The sequence below is a fragment of the Staurois parvus genome, unplaced genomic scaffold (genome assembly GCF_062004578.1).
Source record: "Staurois parvus isolate SC_StPar_1 unplaced genomic scaffold, SC_StPar_1.0 ptg000095l, whole genome shotgun sequence".
Lineage (NCBI taxonomy): Eukaryota > Metazoa > Chordata > Amphibia > Anura > Ranidae > Staurois > Staurois parvus.
The window spans coordinates 110,017-130,270 of record NW_028317891.1 but is presented as its reverse complement, the minus strand read 5'-3'; the positions used below and the strand labels follow the sequence as shown (position 1 = coordinate 130,270).

Genomic DNA, 20,254 nt, shown 5'->3' with positions numbered 1-20,254 from the left:
TGGGGCACTATTCCTCCCACTGACACCAATGATGGGGCACTATTCCTCCCACTGACACCAATGATGGGACACTATTCCTCCCACTGATACCAATGATGGGGCACTATTCCTCCCACTGATACCAATGATGGGGCACTATTCCTCTTACAGACACCAATGATGGGACACTATTCCTCCCACTGACACCAATGATGGGGCACTATTCCTTCTACTGATACCAATGATGGGGCACTATTCCTCCCACTAATACCAATGATGGGACACTATTCCTTCCACTGACACCAATGATGGGACACTATTCCTTCCACTGACACCAATGATGGGGCACTATTCCTTCCACTGACACCAATGATGGGGCACTATTCCTCCCACTGACACCAATGATGGGGCACTATTCCTCCCACTGATACCAATGATGGGGCACTATTCCTCCCACTGACACCAATGATGGGGCACTATTCCTCCCACTGATACCAATGATGGGGCACTATTCCTCCCACTGACACCAATGATGGGGCACTATTCCTCCCACTGACACCAATGATGGGGCACTATTCCTCCCACTGACACCAATGATGGGGCACTATTCCTCCCACTGATACCAATGATGGGGCACTATTCCTCCCACTGATACCAATGATGGGGCACTATTCCTCCCACTGACACCAATGATGGGGCACTATTCCTCCCACTGACACCAATGATGGGGCACTATTCCTCCCACTGACACCAATGATGGGACACTATTCCTCCCACGGACGCCAGCGATGGGGCACTATTCCTTCCAATGATACCAATGATGAGGCGCTATTCCTCCCACTGACACCAACAATGGGGCACGCTGCCTCCCATGGACATTCCCAATGCCCTGTGACCATTATGACGTCTACAGCGCAGGATTCCTGCTCTTCCTTACCGGAAGTTCAGGGAAGTGGCACTGAGCACATAAGGAGCGAGTGTCTGTTATAACTACAAAACGTAAGAGATCGGGTACATATTTTGAAAACAATGAAACTTGATGCTGCAGGTTTCCTTGGTGGAAAATGAGAAAAGAGGAAGATTTAATGCCGCTTCAATATTCCTGTATTTTCCAGAAAGAGGAGGAGAAGCAAAGGCGCCTGCAGAAAGAGAAGGATCTCCAGGAGGTGGCGCTGTCACACTACAAGCGAGCGCTGCTGAGGTCCCATGGCCTGGAGCCTTGGAAGAAACTGATGGCGCAGAACCGACAAAACATGGAGGTATGGACATGGCAGCCGGAGACAGCGCCCCACTATGGCACACTCAGATTATTGCATCTCTGTGGGGAGATGGCTCAGAATAAATCTGACACAGATTGTTTAATCCCCTCCCCTCTCACACCAGTACACCCCCTATGGACCACAACAGATTTTACATTTCTCCTATGGAACTATTCAACAATTTATTTTATTTATTATAGGTACTAATATAGCTCTGTCAATTTACATGTGTGTATATATATTATATACAGTAATAATATAATAATATATAATAATATTTTTTATATATATATATATATATATATAAATTATATATATATATATTTTTTTTGATTGTACATTCACATCGGTCCCTAACCCTCAAGGGGCGTACAATCTAAGGGCCCTAACCCTCAAGGGGCGTACAATCTAAGGTCCCTAACCTTCAAGGGGCATACAATCTAAAGTCCCTAACCCTCAAGGGGTCTACAATCTAAGGTCCCTAACCCTCAAGGGGCGTACAATCTAAGGTCCCTAACCCTCAAGGGGAGTACAATCTAAGGTCCCTAACCCTCAAGGGGCGTACAATCTAAGGTCCCTAACCCCCAAGGGGCGTACAATCTAAGGTCCCTAACCCTCAAGGGGCGTACAGTCTAAGGTCCCTAACCCTCAAGGGGTGTACAATATAAGGTCCCTAACCTTCAAGGGGCATACAATCTAAGGTCCCTAACCCTCAAGGGGCGTACAATCTAAGGTCCCTAACCCTCAAGGGGCGTACAGTCTAAGGTCCCTAACCCTCAAGGGGCGTACAATCTAAGGTCCCTAACTCCCATTCATACATACACATACTAGGGCCAATTTAAACAGGAGCCAATTCACCTACCAGCATGTCTTTGGAATGTGGGAGGAAACTGGAGTACCCGGAGAAAACCCACACATGCACAGGGAGAACATGCAATACCCAGGCAGGTGGTGCCATGGTTGGGATTCGAACCAACGACCCTAGTACTGCCAGGCGGAAGAGCTACCCATTCAGCCACTGTGCTGCCCAACTTTGTCATTACTTACGATAACAAAGTAATACATACAAAGCTTTCTTTTCAGGATTTTGTCTTTCAAAAATTAACTTTTTTATGCATTTCTGAGACATAAAAGGTAGCAAAACCAAGAAAAGAAAATTTAGTATAAATTTGTCTTGCTTAACCTCTTGGCGCCGGCCAAACGCAAATGTGCGGCCTCCCGGCATCTGGGCCTAGACACCGAGCGGCCGCACATTTGCATTCTATTAAAAAAAGACATGTGCTGAGAGTGTGCGCCCTGCCCGCTTGTTGCCATTGCACTGGCGTGCGCAGTTTTAAAGCGTGACATGTTTGGTATCTATTTACTCGGTGTAACATCATCTTTTATGGTTTACAGAACAAATGGTGTTATATAGTGTCTGTGTGCACTAAAATTCATTCAAGTGTATTTTTTCCCAAAAAATCTGAGTTTGAAAAGCAGCTGCACAACTACCGTGTGACATTAAAAAAACTGCAACACCCACCAATTCATTCTCTAGGAACTTTGCTTAAAAATATAGAATGTTTGGGGGTTCTAAGTAATTGTCTAGCCAAAAAAAAAGACAATTTTGACATGTAGAAGAGAAATGGCTGAACTGACCCAGTAGGCAAGTGGTTAAAATGTGACACCAAAAAAAGAAGAAACAAAACCAATAACAAGAGATGTGAGGTTGTGACAGACTGAGGCGAGGTTCACACCTATGCAGTTCCCCTTCCATCTGTCTCTGCTGTGCTTTTTGTGGTGCGTTTGCATTTTTGCACTTGTTTTTTTTATGTTTTTTTTTTTTTTATGCATTTTGCATTTGTATGGGTTTTATTTTTTTTTTTTGGCCAACTTGTTGCTGGGCAGATTAAAGCTTAGTAAACCACAGCTTGCAAAAAAAAATAAAAAAAATCCCCTGCAAGATAATAAAAAGTGCATCGCATCCTACCACACTATAAAGGTTCTTGAGCTCCATCCATCTGACTAGCCGAGCCGCGATGATGTCACTCCCACGCATGCGCGCGGGAGTCTAGCACCACGGCACAGTGCTCTAAAGGAGCTGCGCGGGTATGCGCATGCGCCGGCTGTCAAAACAGCGAATATTTCCTAAACGGTGAAGGTTTAGCAGATATTCATTTTACCTCCAGGGAAGCCTTATTATAAGCTCACCTGGAGGTAAAAGACACAAAAGGGAGTTTACTTCCACTTTAGAAATGCAAAAAGAATATAAACCGCACTCCATGCGTTTCTGCAGCCTCTCCATTGAAGTCTATTGAACCAAAATGCACCGTTTTACGTTTTAAAAAGTCCCCGACCCTTCCCAGAAATCGCAGCGGTTACATACACGGAGATGAGATCTTCACCCATAGGAGATCATGTGACATGGACTGTAGTGCGTTTCTGTGAACCTAGCCTGAGGGATGTCCCCACTGGAGGGCTGGGAGGTTAGGATGGGGGAGGTTGAGGCATATCGTCAAGTCAGTGCTGGGAGATTACACTGTGGTCAATTGTGGTGTGTCACCATGGACACACTGGGAGGTTAGGTTGTGGGAGATGGTGGAGTGTAATACTGACAGTACTTGGAGGTTAGGTTGTGGGAGATGGTGGACTGTAATACTGGCAGTACTTGGAGGTTAGGTTGTGGGAGATGGTGAAGTGTAATACTGACAGTACTTGGAGGTTAGGTTGTGGAAGATGGTGGAGTTGAATACTGGCGGTACTTGGAGGTTAGATTGTGGGAGATGGTGGAGTTGAATACTGGCAGTACTTGGAGGTTAGGTTGTGGGAGATGGTGGAGTTGAATACTGGCAATACTTGGAGGTTAGGTTGTGGGAGATGGTGGAGTGTAATACTGGCAGTACTTGGAGGTTAGGTTGTGGGAGATGGTGGACTGTAATACTGGCAGTACTTGGAGGTTAGGTTGTGGGAGATGGTGAAGTATAATACTGGCAGTACTTGGAGGGTAGGTTGTGGGAGATGGTGGAGTGTAATACTGACAGTACTTGGAGGTTAGGTTGTGGGAGATGGTGAAGTGTAATACTGGCAGTACTTGGAGGTTAGGTTGTGGGAGATGGTGGAGTTCAATACTGGCAGTACTTGGAGGTTAGGTTGTGGGAGATGGTGAAGTGTAATACCGGCAGTACTTGGAGGTTAGGTTGTGGGAGATGGTGGAGTGTAATACTGACAGTACTTGGAGGTTAGGTTGTGGAAGATGGTGGAGTTGAATACTGGCGGTACTTGGAGGTTAGATTGTGGGAGATGGTGGAGTTGAATACTGGCAGTACTTGGAGGTTAGGTTGTGGGAGATGGTGGAGTTGAATACTGGCAATACTTGGAGGTTAGGTTGTGGGAGATGGTGGAGTGTAATACTGGCAGTACTTGGAGGTTAGGTTGTGGGAGATGGTGGACTGTAATACTGGCAGTACTTGGAGGTTAGGTTGTGGGAGATGGTGAAGTATAATACTGGCAGTACTTGGAGGGTAGGTTGTGGGAGATGGTGGAGTGTAATACTGACAGTACTTGGAGGTTAGGTTGTGGGAGATGGTGAAGTGTAATACTGGCAGTACTTGGAGGTTAGGTTGTGGGAGATGGTGGAGTTCAATACTGGCAGTACTTGGAGGTTAGGTTGTGGGAGATGGTGAAGTGTAATAATGGCAGTACTTGGAGGTTAGGTTGTGGGAGATGGTGAAGTGTAATACTGGCGGTACTTGGAGGGTAGGTTGTGGGAGATGGTGGAGTGTAATACTGGTGGTACTTGGAGGTTAGGTTGTGGGAGATGGTGGAGTGTAGAACTGGCAGTACTTGGAGGTTAGGTTGTGGGAGATGGTGAAGTATAATACTGGCAGTACTTGGAGGTTAGGTTGTGGGAGATGGTGGAGTGTAATACTGACAGTACTTGGAGGTTAGGTTGTGGGAGATGGTGGAGTGTAATACTGGCGGTACTTGGAGGTTAGGTTGTGGGAGATGGTGAAGTGTAATACTGGCGGTACTTGGAGGTTAGGTTGTGGGAGATGGTGAAGTGTAATACTGGAGGTACTTGGAGGTTAGGTTGTGGGAGATGGTGGAGTGTAATACTGGCAGTACTTGGAGGTTAGGTTGTGGGAGATGGTGGAGTTGAATACTGGCGGTACTTGGAGGTTAGATTGTGGGAGATGGTGAAGTGTAATACTGGCGGTACTTGGAGGTTAGGTTGTGGGAGATGGTGGAGTGTAACACTGGCAGTACTTGGAGGTTAGGTTGTGGGAGATGGTGAAGTGTAATACTGGCGGTACTTGGAGGTTAGGTTGTGGGAGATGGTGAAGTGTAATACTGGCAGTACTTGGAGGTTAGGTTGTGGGAGATGGTGGAGTGTAATACTGGCAGTACTTGGAGGTTAGGTTGTGGGAGATGGTGGAATGTAATACTGGCAGTACTTGGAGGTTAGGTTGTGGGAGATGGTGGAATGTAATACTGGCAGTACATGGAGGTTAGGTTGTGGGAGATGGCGAAGTGTAATACTGGCAGTACTTGGAGGTTAGATTGTGGGAGATGGTGGAGTGTAATACTGGCAGTACTTGGAGGTTAGGTTGTGGGAGATGGTGAAGTGTAATACCGGCAGTACTTGGAGGTTAGGTTGTGGGAGATGGTGGAGTGTAATACTGGCAGTACTTGGAGGGTAGGTTGTGGGAGATGATGGAGTGTAATAATGGCAATACTTGGAGGTTAGGTTGTGGGAGATGGTGGAGTGTAATACTGGCGGTACTTGGAGGTTAGGTTGTGGGAGATGGTGGAGTTGAATACTGGCAGTACTTGGAGGGTAGGTTGTGGGAGATGGTGGAGTTGAATACTGGCAGTACTTGGAGGTTAGGTTGTGGGAGATGGTGGAGTTCAATACTGGCAGTACTTGGAGGTTAGGTTGTGGGAGATGGTGAAGTGTAATACTGGCGGTACTTGGAGGTTAGGTTGTGGGGGATGGTGGAGTGTAATACTGGCAGTACTTGGAGGGTAGGTTGTGGGAGATGGTGGAGTGTAATAATGGCAATACTTGGAGGTTAGGTTGTGGGGGATGGTGGAGTGTAATAATGGCAATACTTGGAGGTTAGGTTGTGGGGGATGGTGGAGTGTAATAATGGCAATACTTGGAGGTTAGGTTGTGGGAGATGGTGGAGTGTAATAATGGCAATACTTGGAGGTTAGGTTGTGGGGGATGGTGGAGTTTAATACTGGCAATACTTGGAGGTTAGGTTGTGGGAGATGGTGGAGTGTAATACTGGCGGTACTTGAAGGGTAGGTTGTGGGAGATGGTGGAGTGTAATACTGGCAGTACTTGGAGGTTAGGTTGTGGGAGATGGTGGAGTTGAATACTGGCAGTACTTGGAGGTTAGATTGTGGGAGATGGTGAAGTGTAATACTGGCGGTACTTGGAGGTTAGATTGTGGGAGATGGTGGAGTGTAATACTGGCAGTACTTGGAGGTTAGGTTGTGGGAGATGATGAAGTGTAATACTGGCGGTACTTGGAGGTTAGGTTGTGGAAGATGGTGGAGTTGAATACTGGCAGTACTTGGAGGGTAGGTTGTGGGAGATGGTAGTGTAAGGGACCACCTGACGGTACCACTAGCACTCCACTGATTAGTCGCACCCAGGGCACGGAGTCTAAGCCCCAGAGTACTTGTTCACCAGAGCCCCTGATGGTGGGGATGGACTTGGAGTACCCTGAGACCAGGTCGTGGCCCCTGAGTACGCCAGTCAGTGGGAGGGGTATTCGCCAGGGGCTCCCACGGGGAAGAGCCTGATGTGAGGAGGTCGGAGGACCCCGGTGGGATGGATGGATGGATGAGCAGGTGCAAGGTCAGACAAGCCGGGTCGGTAACAGTGGGGACGGTGCGGTACAAAGCAGCGGGCAGAGAATAGTCGGGTCACACGCCAGGTCAGCAACAGGAGGTCAGATCTAGTAAGGGGCATCCAGGAGAGAGGTCAGGCAAGCCAGGGGTCAGGGTAGGAGAATGCAGCAAGGGTCAGGTCCAATCCGGGTCAGCAACTTACAGGAAACAGGATCACAGGTACAGGTATGCAGAAGAGACCAGAAGGCACTGAATGACAGCTTAGGGCCATTTAAATATCGCGCCCTGCGCTGTCATTGGTGCCCGGCGCGCGACCGCGGTTCCTACTGCGCATGCGCAAGCCCGAATGCCGCGGTCGGCCAGGAACTAATGCCTGCGTCCCTGCCGAGAGCGGAGCACTGCGCCTGCGCCGGGACCAGCGCCGCGAGGATCCCTGACAGGTGGAGTGTAATACTGGCAATACTTGGAGGTTAGGTTGTGGGGGATGGTGGAGTGTAATACTGGCAGTACTTGGAGGTTAGGTTGTGGGAGATGGTGACGTGTAATACTGGCGGTACTTGGAGGTTAGGTTGTGGGAGATGGTGACGTGTAATACTGGCGGTACTTGGAGGTTAGGTTGTGGGAGATGGTGGAGTGTAATACTAGCGGTACTTGGAGGTTAGGTTGTGGGAGATGGTGGAGTGTAATACTGGCGGTACTTGGAGGTTAGGTTGTGGGAGATGGTGGAGTGTAATACTGGCGGTACTTGGAGGTTAGGTTGTGGGAGATGGTGACGTGTAATACTGGCAGTACTTGGAGGTTAGGTTGTGGGAGATGGTGACGTGTAATACTGGCAGTACGTGGAGGTTAGGTTGTGGGAGATGGTGGAGTGTAATACTGGCGGTACTTGGAGGTTAGGTTGTGGGAGATGGTGGAGTGTAATACTGGCAGTACTTGGAGGTTAGGTTGTGGGAGATGGTGGAGTGTAATACTGGCGGTACTTGGAGGTTAGGTTATGGGAGACTGAAGCATGTGACTGGCAGTGCCATGGAGGGAGAGATTTTCTGGGCTATACAGGATGTTCAGCAGCCAGTCATTGGTAGACTAATGTGAGGAGCAGCTTTCTGTGTGAAGATGTATTTGGAAATAATTGGTGTTGTTGCTGTTTAGCGGGCAGACTGTCATCACCGCTCCGCTCTGCTCAGAAGAACCCTGCAGGCCTGGTCACACACAGTCACAGAGATTGCCGCTGAGAAGAGCCAACGGGCAGATCACTTATGGGCTACAATCCTATTACGGAGGAGTTTCTGCAGCTGGTTAAAGGTAGGCTGAAAGGACATCATGGTCTCAGATACCTGGGACTCAATATTATTGGGCCACAGTAGACCCTCGGGGCCCGACCTAAAGCAGGCTGTACCCTAAAGCAGTCGCTCCTCTCCTATGGGCTACACCAGGGCTTGACAAATTTGCTTTGAATCTAGGAGCCGGCTAAAATAAAATGAGACAGTTTTTTGTAGCTTAGCGTGTGTTGTCAGCACCCGGGACTTTACGTGATGTAATTTGCCACGCAACAATCATGACGACACCAGTCTGTCTGAACATGGAACTCTTTATATGAAACTCAAACTGGCTTTTTATACACTCGGGGCAATCCCCCCTCCCTGCATAATGACACGGGGGGTGGGGCAATCTACATTTAGTAGCAAGAGACACACAGGTATTCCAACTTCACACCAGCAGACAGTCCCATCATGAGGGAGAGCTGCTGGAGACACCCCCCCCCCCCCCCACCAAGCCAATATACATAAACACATACATCCCATAACAGTTTGCTCCCAAGCAAGACAAACAATAGAAAAATGGGATGCAACCACATGGCATTAAACAATAAACAACCCCCCACCCCAATATTAGGACAGATCACCCTGTACCCCTGACAGGCACAGGGTGACTTACACGTAATAGGGATATGGGGAGCTGAGACGGGGGTCTCCCCACCTCTCTAAAGTGAGCTGGGTTCCATGGGCCCCCCACCCAAAATGACTCCCGTGACACAGGAGTTTTCACAATCCGGAGGTGTTTGCATATTGAAGTCTATGGGGCGCGAGTTCCCATTGAAGTCTATGGGGCGCGAGTTCCCATTGAAGTCTATGGGGCGCGAGTTCCCATTGAAGTCTATGGGGCGCGAGTTCCCATTGAAGTCTATGGGGCGCGACTTCCCATTGAAGTCTATGGGGCGCGACTTCCCATTCAAGTCTACGGGGCGCGGCTTCCCATTCAAGTCTACGGGGCGCGGCTTCCCATTCAAGTCTACGGGGCGCGGCTTCCCATTCAAGTCTACGGGGCGCGGCTTCCCATTCAAGTCTACGGGGCGCGGCTTCCCATTCAAGTCTACGGGGCGCGGCTTCCCATTCAAGTCTACGGGGCGCGGCTTCCCATTCAAGTCTACGGGGCGCGGCTTCCCATTCAAGTCTATGGAGCGCGGCTTCCCATTCAAGTCTATGGGGCGCGGCTTCCCATTCAAATCCATGGGGCGCGGCTTCCCATTCAAGTCTACGGGGCGCGGCTTCCCATTCAAGTCTATGGGGCGCAGCTTCCCATTCAAGTCTATGGGGCGCGGCTTCCCATTCAAGTCTATGGAGCGCGGCTTCCCATTCAAGTCTATGGGGCGCGGCTTCCCATTCAAATCCATGGGGCGTGGCTTCCCATTCAAATCCATGGGGCGTGGCTTCCCATTCAAGTCTATGGCACTCGATTTCCCATTCACGTCTATCGGCCATGATTTCCCATTCAAGTCTATGGGAGGCAATGTGTGAACCCAATTGCCAGGATGCAATTTCTCGTCGCCATGGCGATCTGGCTCCTGGAATTTGTCAAGCCCTGGGCTGCACTCCTCTACTAGACCCTATATACGCAGTCAAGTGGCTGGTGGGGGATAAAAGAATGTTAATCCTTATTTAAATACTCAATACCGGGCACTTTCACCCCCTTCCTGCCCAGGACATTTTTCAGCTTTCAGCACTGTCACACTTTGAATAACAATTGCGCGGTCATGCAACACTGTACCCAAAATGAAATTTGTATAATTTTTTTTCACACAAAGCTTTCTTTTGGTGGTATTTAATCACCACTGGGGTTTTTTTTATTTTTTGCTAAATAAATAAAAAAGACTGAAATTGAAACAGTTTTTCTTCGTTTCTGTTATAAGATGTTGCAAATAAATATTTGTTCTTCATAAATTTAGGCAAAAATTTATTTTGCTACATTTCTTTGGTGAAAATAACCCAAATTATTTTTTATTATTTAATCTGTAGGAAGGTTATACAGTAGAGTTCACAAGCTATGGGATATATATCTGAAAATCGATCAATCCTGAAGTACTGACGGCCAATCTAATTTCTTGAGGCCCAAAAATGTCAGGATAGTACAGATATCCCCCCAAATGTCAGGACAAAACAGATATCCCCCAAATGTCAGGACAGTACAGATATCCCCCAAATGTCAGAACAGTACAGATATCCCCCAAATGTCAGGACGGGACAGATATCCCCCAAATGTCAGGACAGTACAGATATCCCCCAAATGTCAGAACAGTACAGATATCCCCCAAATGTCAGGGCAGTACAGTACAGGGCAGTACAGATATCCCCCAAACGGTACAGATATCCCCCAAGTGTCAGAACGGTACAGATATCCCCCAAATGTCAGAACGGTACAGATATCCCCCAAATGTCAGAACAGTACAGATATCCCCCAAATGTCAGGACAGTACAGATATCCCCCAAATGTCAGGACAGTACAGATATCCCCCAAATGTCAGGACGGTACAGATATCCCCCAAATGTCAGGGCGGTACAGATATCCCCCAAATGTCAGGATGGGACAGATATCCCCCAAATGTCAGGACGGGACAGATATCCCCCAAATGTCAGGACGGGACAGATATCCCCCAAATGTCAGGATGGGACAGATATCCCCCAAATGTCAGGACGGGACAGATATCCCCCAAATGTCAGGACGGGACAGATATCCCCCAAATGTCAGGACGGGACAGATATCCCCCAAATGTCAGGACGGGACAGATATCCCCCAAATGTCAGGACGGTACAGATATCCCCCAAATGTCAGGAAAGTACAGATATCCCCCAAATGTCAGGACAGTACAGATATCCCCCAAATGTCAGAACAGTACAGATATCCCCCCAAATGTCAGGACGGTACAGATATCCCCCAAATGTCAGGACGGTACAGATATCCCCCAAATGTCAGGACGGTACAGATATCCCCCAAATGTCAGGACGGTACAGATATCCCCCAAATGTCAGGACGGTACAGATATCCCCCAAATGTCAGGACGGTACAGATATCCCCCAAATGTCAGGACGGTACAGATATCCCCCAAATGTCAGGACGGTACAGATATCCCCCAAATGTCAGGACAAAACCGATATCCCCCAAGTGAACCCTTTTTGGAAAGTAGACAGTCTGAAATATTTCATAAAAGACATGACGAGTTTTTTGAAGTTTGTAATTGTTTGTCATTGACACTACACTGCTAGGGTGACAGTATGTAAAAAAACAAAAAAAACCCATAAATAATAATATAAAAAAAAAAAAAATGTTTAAAAATTATAATTTTTGGTTATAAACTAATTTGGGTTATTTTTTTTTTTCTAAAAAGATAACGGAATAAATTTTGGCCAAGATTTATGATGAAATATTATTTATTTGCAACATTTTATAAGAAAAACACCTTTTTTTCAAAATTTTTGGACTTTTTCATTTACATAGCAAAAAAAATAAAAATCCCAGTGATGAATAAATACCACCAAAATAAAGCTTTATCTGTCTAAAAAAATGCTAAAAAATTCATATGGGTACAGTGTTGCATGGCCGCGCAATTGTCATTCAAAGTGTGATAGCGCTGAATGCTGAAAATTGGCCTGGGGGCAGGAAGGGGGTGAAAGTGTCTGGACAGGAAGGGGGGGGAAAGTGTCCGGACTGGAAGGGGGGTGAAAGTGTCCGGACTGGAAGGGGGGTGAAAGTGTCCGGACTGGAAGGGGGGTGAAAGTGTCCGGACTGGAAGGGGGGAAAGCGTCCGGAATGGAAGGGGGGGAAAGCGTCCGGAATGGAAGGGGCTGAAAGTGTCCGGACTGGAAGGGGGGGAAAGTGTCCGGACTGGAAGGGGCTGAAAGTGTCCGGACTGGAAGGGGGGGAAAGTGTCCGGACTGGAAGGGGGTGAAAGTGTCCGGACTGGAAGGGGGGGAAAGTGTCCGGACTGGAAGGGGGTGAAAGTGTCCGGACTGGAAGGGGGTGAAAGTGTCCGGACTGGAAGGGGGGTAAAGTGTCCGGACTGGAAGGGGGGTAAAGTGTCCGGACTGGAAGGGGGGTAAAGTGTCCGGACTGGAAGGGGGGGAAAGTGTCCGGACTGGAAGGGGGTGAAAGTGTCCGGACTGGAAGGGGGGGAAAATAAATACATTTAATGATGCATTAGTTATTACAGAGCTTCATGTGTGCCCTTTATATCTGCTTTAAAGGATAGATTCACCTTTGGGAACATGTTTCACCCATTTTTAGGGTGGGACATGTATCATGTTTCCATATCTGCAGCCGTGCCCGCTGCTGCCCCCCCCCCCCCTCCCTCTGACAGATAATAGGGGACTTTTGGACTTTTTCATTTACATAGCAAAAAAAATAAAAATCCCAGTGGTGAATAAATACCACCAAAATAAAGCTTTATCTGTCTAAAAAAATGCTAAAAAATTCATATGGGTACAGTGTTGCATGACCGCGCAATTGTCATTCAAAGTGTGATAGCGCTGAATGCTGAAAATTGGCCTGGGGGCAGGAAGGGGGTGAAAGTGTCCGGACAGGAAGGGGGGGAAAGTGTCCGGACAGGAAGGGGGGGGAAAGTGTCCGGACAGGAAGGGGGGGGAAAGTGTCCGGACTGGAAAGGGGGGGGAAAGTGTCCGGACTGGAAGGGGGGGTAAGTGTCCGGATAGGAAGGGGGTAAAAGTGTCCGGACTGGAAAGGGTGGGGAAGTGTCCGGACTGGAAGGGGGGGAAAGTGTCCGGACTGGAAGGGGGGGAAAGTGTCCGGACTGGAAGGGGGGGAAAGTGTCCGGACTGGAAGGGGGGGAAAGTGTCCGGACTGGAAGGGGGGGAAAGTGTCCGGACTGGAAGGGGGGGAAAGTGTCCGGACTGGAAGTGGTTAATAAGACTTTATTGTCTTCCAGTACAAGGACTACCTGTCTGTCCAGGAGGAGAGGGCCCAGCGGTGCTACAAGGCCAATCTGCGGCGAAAGATGTTGATCGCCTGGCTGGATCTGACCCAAGAGGAAAAGATTGCCATGTGGGAGAAGCAAAGGATTGCAGCAGAGCACAGCCAGAGGTAGGTGGGGTGTCTATCCTCCCCATAGAGATCAGTGCACCCAGAATGTGTGTAATATAGATATACTGTCTGTAGGGATTTGGTATACTATAGAGTGGTGTACATACCTGGAATGTCGGGGGGGGGGGCAGGGTGAGGATCACATAGGATTGGCTAAAGTTATTCGGGTCGACTTTTCACTAAAAGCTACTCAGCTGAATTGCAGTGACTTCCTAGGCTGAAATGATGCCATCAGTCTGCTGCAGGCAGGAGGAAGCATTTTCTCAGTCTCTCCCAGTGATCACACTGCATCATTGTAACTTTGTAGAGAGGTGGCAGGAGGGGCTGATCTGTGTCAGATAATTGTGAAGAAAAGAACTGCACAGGTACCAGGATTGTGTCATTTCTGATCCGGCATCCCAGTCCAGGAAGTTGATGGTGACCCTGGATGATGCCTGAACAAAAATGGCTACATCCTTCTGGAGAGACAAGCAGATGAAGCCATTCTCATACTGTGATATCAGAGAGGTAATAAATACCTGGAAAGTTGCATTCCAACAATACTTCAAAATGTATAGTAAAACTTTAATGCAACTTACATGGATAGTTGTGAGAACTGACCTGGGATCTGATTGGTTACCATGGGCCGTACCTAGTGATGGTGTCACCATGTCTCTATATTCCCCCTGTAGTGATGGTGTCACCATGTCTCTATATTCCCCCTGTAGTGATGGTGTCACCATGTCTCTATATTCCCCCTGTAGTGATGGTGTCACCATGTCTCTATATTCCCCCTGTAGTGATGGTGTCACCATGTCTCTATATTCCCCCTGTAGTGATGGTGTCACCATGTCTCTATATTCCCCCTGTAGTGATGGTGTCACCATGTCTCTATATTCCCCCTGTAGTGATGGTGTCACCATGTCTCTATATTCCCCCTGTAGTGATGGTGTCACCATGTCTCTATATTCCCCCTGTAGTGATGGTGTCACCATGTCTCTATATTCCCCCTGTAGTGAAGGTGTCACCATGTCTCTATATTCCCCCTGTAGTGATGGTGTCACCATGTCTCTATATTCCCCCTGTAGTGATGGTGTCACCATGTCTCTATATTCCCCCTGTAGTGATGGTGTGATCGGTGTCTCCATATCCCCTCTTTCAGTAATGGTGTCACCGGTGTCTCTATATTTCATCCTGTATTGATGGTGTCATTGGTGTCTCTACATTCTATCCTACAAAGGTGATGTCACCGGTGTCTTCATATTCCCCCTGTGGGTATGGTGTCACCGGTGTATCCATATCTCTTCCCCCTCCATAGTGATTTTGTCACTGGTGTCTCTATCCCCGTCCTGTAATCATGGTGTAACCGATGTCTCTAGATCCCCTGTTTTAGTGATGGTGTCACTGGTGTCTCTACATCCTGTCCTGTAATGATGGTTGACCAGTGTCTCTATATTCCCACCTGCAGTGATGGTGTCACCAGTGTATCTATAGTCTGCCCTGTATTGCTGGTGACTTTGGTACTCTATATTCTATCCTGCGATGATGGTGTCACTGGTGTCTCTATGTTCCTCCCTGTAGTGATAGTGTCACTGGCGTCTCCATATTCCCCCATGTAGTGATGGTGTCTCTATATTCCCTCCTGTAGTAATGGTGTCACCAGTGTTTCCATGTTCCCCCTTATAGTGATGGTGTCACCGGTGTCTCCATACCCCCCCCCCTCTGTAGTGATGGTGTCACCGATGTCTCCATATCCACCCTGTAGTAATGATGTCACTGGTGTCTCTATATTCCCTCCTGTAGTAATGGTGTCACCAGTTCTTCCATGTTTCCCCCCAGTAGTGATGGTGCCACCAGTGTCTCCATATCCCCCCTTGTAGTGATGGTGTCACCGGTGCTCCATATCCCCCCTGTAGTGATGTGCCACCAATGTCTCTATATTTCCCCTTGTGGTGATGGTGCCACTGGTGTCCTCCTATAGTGATGGTGTCACCGCTGTCCCTATATTTCCTCCTGTAGTGATGGTGTCACCGGTGTCCCTATATTCCCTCCTGTAGTGATGGTGTCACCGGTGTCCCTATATTCCCTCCTGTAGTGATGGTGTGACCGGTGTCCCTATATTCCCTCCTGTAGTGATGGTGTCACTGGTGTCTTTATATTCCTTCCTGTAGTGATGGTGTGACTGAGGCTGATATATCATTGTGTACATTTCAGGAGGATTCTCTGCTCGGCCTTCAGGACATGGAGACATTTCCCGAAACGAATGAAAGATCTGAGGATGAAGGAGGAGAGGCTGGAATCTCTCAGGAAGAGGGTGGCCGAGATTCTCCCTGACTTCCGAGCCGGAGGAGACAACCCCACCAGCTGACACTCACCAGGGTGTCACCCACAGCTGGATCGGGATTCTCCCACATACTCTGCATTGTCCTTGTGACCCTGAAGTCCCCATCACCAATCACCTGTACACAGGGGGGGAATGATCATTCGATCACTCGGGCACTGCCCGAGGGCCCGGGGTCAGTAGGGGGCCCCATGAGATGCCCCTGGTACCTTTTATAGGCTTTTTTTTGGGTGTGCTTTGAGTTTGGGCGAGGACACAGGGGCCCCATGATCCCCTATTGCCCAGGGGCCCCATGAGTTGTCAGTCCGCCCCTGCCTGTACATGTTCAATGTGTGTAGACTTTTTATTCGATGTGTTCCATGGAATAGAATCGATGTCATTCCAACTCTTCTAGTTTTGTACCAAGTTGGCTCCCGAGAGGCAGAAAGTTTGCAGCTGAAGTGATCCTCTTCATTGGCCAGCCAAGAATATCCACATAAAAATGAAACGCCCAATCAAATACCAGCTTTAGCGGCCATTCTTCAGCTTAAGTGTAGAGATTTTTTCCTGCAGTTCTTTTTTTCTGCCATTAGATGTCCTCATTCTGATGGACAGTATCATCCAACTCACTTCCACTGAGCCCAGGTCATCCAGGATCCAGCAGCAGCCTATGACAGGACAGGTAAAGGGAGCACAGTCATCTCTCCACCTATCAGTATACCTCCCATGGGGCATTTTTAACGCTCCTCAAAAGCCTGTGAAAATTATACATATGGCAGCACACAGTGCTGTTCACACTGAAGCGTTGGCAAAATTGACTACTCGTGTCCAGTGAGGAGGAGTTGCAGCCTTTCCATGCCTCCCATTCAAGTCTATGGTGATGCGCCTCAAACGCCTGGCAGGTGTTTGTGAGGCATTTGCGGGGCATTAATACCATTAAGTTCATTATAGGCGTTTGTGGTGCAGTTTTAACGCTTGGAAAACGTCTATGAAATGCCTCAAAATTGCGCGTAAGGTGTTTGGGGGCATTAAAAATGCTCACTAAACGCCTGTCAAGTGCTATAGGGGCATTTGGGAAGAAGTCAAGTGTGAACAAGCCCTGACTCTCCAGCCCTGCTGTGCTGCAAGAGGCGAATACCGGCTCACATTCATGTACTGATCATACTCCTGTCTGGCCGTTGTATATAAACGGCCAGACGGGGGCAGTGCAGGGTCAGGTGGGTGTTTATAAACGGCCTCCCTGCCCCCTGCTTGTGCACGCTCCCTGGGAGCGATCCGGGGCCCGCTGTGTCTTCCAGAACACCGATCGTCGTACAGGACCTCTGTGCGAGGTCCTGATCATGTGATCACTGATTGGCCAATCAGTGATCACATGCAAAGTAGTAAGTAAGATGTCACTTCTCACATCATTGCTTACTACGTGTGAAATCTGTGAATGATCACAGAGGTCACATGGTACAGGGCTATTCACAGCGTCCTGTACCATGTGACAAGCTGTGACCAATCACAGCTCACACAGTATTTCTCAATGACTGCAGGAATGCAGCCAGAGAGGAGAAATGATTGCTTTTACAGCCTTTATGGGTGTAAAAGCAATCAGTGTAAAAAAAAAAAAAAATCTTCATCACCCCCCACAAGTAGTACAGTGTCACCATGGTGACACTGTACTGCTAGGGTGACAGTATGTAAAAGAAAAAATAAATAATAATATAAAAATTTAAAAAAAATGTTTAAAAATTATAATTTTTGGATATAAACTAATTTGTTTTTTTTGTTTTTTACTAAAAAGATAACGGAATACATTTTGGCCAAGATTTATGATGAAATATTATTTATTTGCAAAATTTTATAAGAAAAACCCTTTTTTTTCAAAATGTTTGGACTTTTTCATTTACATGTAAAATCCCAGTGGTGAATAAATACCACCAAAATAAAGCTTTATCTGTCTCAAACAAATGCCAAAAATTCATATGGGTGCAGTGTTGCATGACCGCGCAATTGTCATTCAAAGTGTGATAGCGCTGAAAGCTGAAAATTAGCCTGGACTGGAAGGGGGGAAAGTGTCCGGACAGGAAGGGGGGGGAAAGTGTCTGGACTGGAAGGGGGGGAAAGTGTCCGGACAGGAAGGGGGGGGGGGGAAAGTGTCCGGACAGGAAGGGGGGGGAAAGTGTCTAGACAGGAAGGGGGGGGAAAGTGTCTAGACAGGAAGGGGGGGGAAAGTGTCCGGACAGGAAGGGGGGGAAAGTGTCCGGACAGGAAGGGGGGGGAAAGTGTCCGGACTGGAAGGGGGGGAAAGTGTCCGGACAGGAAGGGGGGGGGGGAAAGTGTCCGGACAGGAAGGGGGGGGGGAAGTGTCCGGACTGGAAGGGGGGGAAAGTGTCCGGACAGGAAGGGGGGGGGAGTGTCTGGACTGGAAGGGGGAGAAAGTGTCCGGACTGGAAGGGGGGAAAGTGTCCGGACTGGAAGGGGGGGAAAGCGTCCGGAATGGAAGGGGGGGAAAGCGTCCGGAATGGAAGGGGGGGAAAGCGTCCGGAATGGAAGGGGCTGAAAGTGTCCGGACTGGAAGGGGGGGAAGTGTCCGGACTGGAAGGGGCTGAAAGTGTCCGGACTGGAAGGGGGGGAAAGTGTCCGGACTGGAAGGGGGTGAAAGTGTCCGGACTGGAAGGGGGAGAAAGTGTCCGGACAGGAAGGGGGAGGGGAAGTGTCTGGACTGGAAGGGGGAGAAAGTGTCTGGACTGGAAGGGGGGGAAAGTGTCCGGACTGGAAGGGGGGAAAGTGTCTGGACTGGAAGGGGGGAAAGTGTCCGGACTGGAAGTGGTTAAAAATAAATACATTTAATGATGCATTAGTTATTACAGAGCTTCATGTGTGCCCTTTATATTTGCTTTAAAGGATAGATTCACCTTTGGGAACATGTTTCACCCATGTTTAGGGTGGGACATGTAGCATGTTTCCATAGTTGCAGCCGTGCCCGCTGCCCCCCTTCCCTCTGACAGATAATAGGGGAGAAGTCTCCCCGTACTATCTGTCAGATTTGAAAACAGCACACCAGAAACCCTGGTGTATCTAGTAGTAGTTGGCCACATGCAACTGGCCTTGTTCTGTGATATTAAAGACCTTCGTAGCTTCTCCACTTCTTCAGTTCTAATGAGCGTCATGAAGATACCACAACATATAGTTGTGTTCAAAATAATAGCAGTGTGTTGAAAAAAGTGAATAAAACTCAAAATCCTTCTAATACTTTTATTTCCATCCACACAAATGCATTGGGAACACGACACATTCTATTCCAAATCACAACATGAAGAAAAATACATCAAATTTGTGTTGTTCCTCTAAAAAAATGGAAGAAAAGTGAATATTAGACGGTTCAAAAAAATGGCAGTGTTTGTATTCTTCTTTACAAACTCAAACATTCACTATATAAACTGAGAAATGTTTGAAGATTTTGCTTTCCTTTGAATGACTTCATGAATATTTGGTTGTAGTCGCACTGTTTCTGAGAACTGCTGTACATCTGTGTTGCATGGAGTCCCCCAACTTCTGGCCCCTGTGATCAGGTATTCCAGCCCAGGATGATTGGACCACATTCCACAGTTCTCTATTTCTTGGTTTTGCCTCAGAAACGGCATTTTTGATGTCACCCCACAAGTTTTCTATTGGATGAAGATCCGGGATTGGGCTGGCCACTCCATAACGTCCATCTTGTTGGTCTGGAACCAAGATGTTGCACGTTTACTGGTGTGTTTGGGGTCGTTGTCTTGTTGGAACACCCATTTCAAGGGCATTTCCTCTTCAGCATAAGGCAGCATGACCTCTTCAAGTATTCTGATGTATTCAAACTGATCCATGATCCCTGGTATGCCATAAATAGGCCCAACACCGTAGTATGAGAAACATCCCCATATCATGATGCTTGCCCCACCATGCTTCACGGTCTTCACAGTGTACTGTGGCCTGAATTCAGTGTTTGGGGGTCGTCTGACAAACTGTCTCCGCCCACTAGACCCAAAAAGAACAATCTTACTTCCATCAGTCCACAAAATGTTGCGCCATTTCTCTTTAGGCCGGTCAATGTGCTCTTTGGCAGATTGTAAGCTCTTCAGCACACGTCTTTTTCCCAACAGTGGGACTTTGCGGGGACTTCTTGCAGATAGCTTGGCTTCACATCGGCGTCTTCTAATTGTAACAGTCCTCACAGGGAACGTCACACCTTCTTTCATCTTCCTGGAGCTGATTGTTGGCTAAGTCCGCGCCATTTTGGCTATTCTTCTATCCATTCCAATGGTAGTTTTTCGCTTTCTTCCACGTCTTTCAGGTTTTGGTTGCCATTTTAAAGCATTTGCGATCATTTTAGCTGAGCAGCCGATCATTTTCTGCACTTCTTTATATGTTTTCCCCTCTCCAATCAACTTTTTAATCAAGGTACGCTGTTCTTCTGAACAATGTCTGGAACGACCCATTTTCCTCAGAATTTCAGAGAGAAATGCACTGTAACCGGCATGTC

At 47.9% G+C, this 20,254-nt stretch overlaps 1 protein-coding gene across 1 annotated transcript in view; it reads left to right on the top strand.

The window, feature by feature from the left end:
* Positions 1-17,716, top strand: part of CCDC191 (coiled-coil domain containing 191) — an 81,787-nt gene extending 64,071 nt beyond the window's left edge. The window contains exons 14-17 of the mRNA XM_089670757.1: positions 1,095-1,238; positions 8,229-8,381; positions 13,294-13,448; positions 15,642-17,716. Coding sequence (XP_089526883.1) covers positions 1,095-1,238; positions 8,229-8,381; positions 13,294-13,448; positions 15,642-15,795 — 606 coding nt within the window. The 3' untranslated portion in view covers positions 15,796-17,716. The remainder of the gene's footprint in view (positions 1-1,094; positions 1,239-8,228; positions 8,382-13,293; positions 13,449-15,641) is intronic.
* Positions 17,717-20,254: the final 2,538 nt, after the last annotated feature.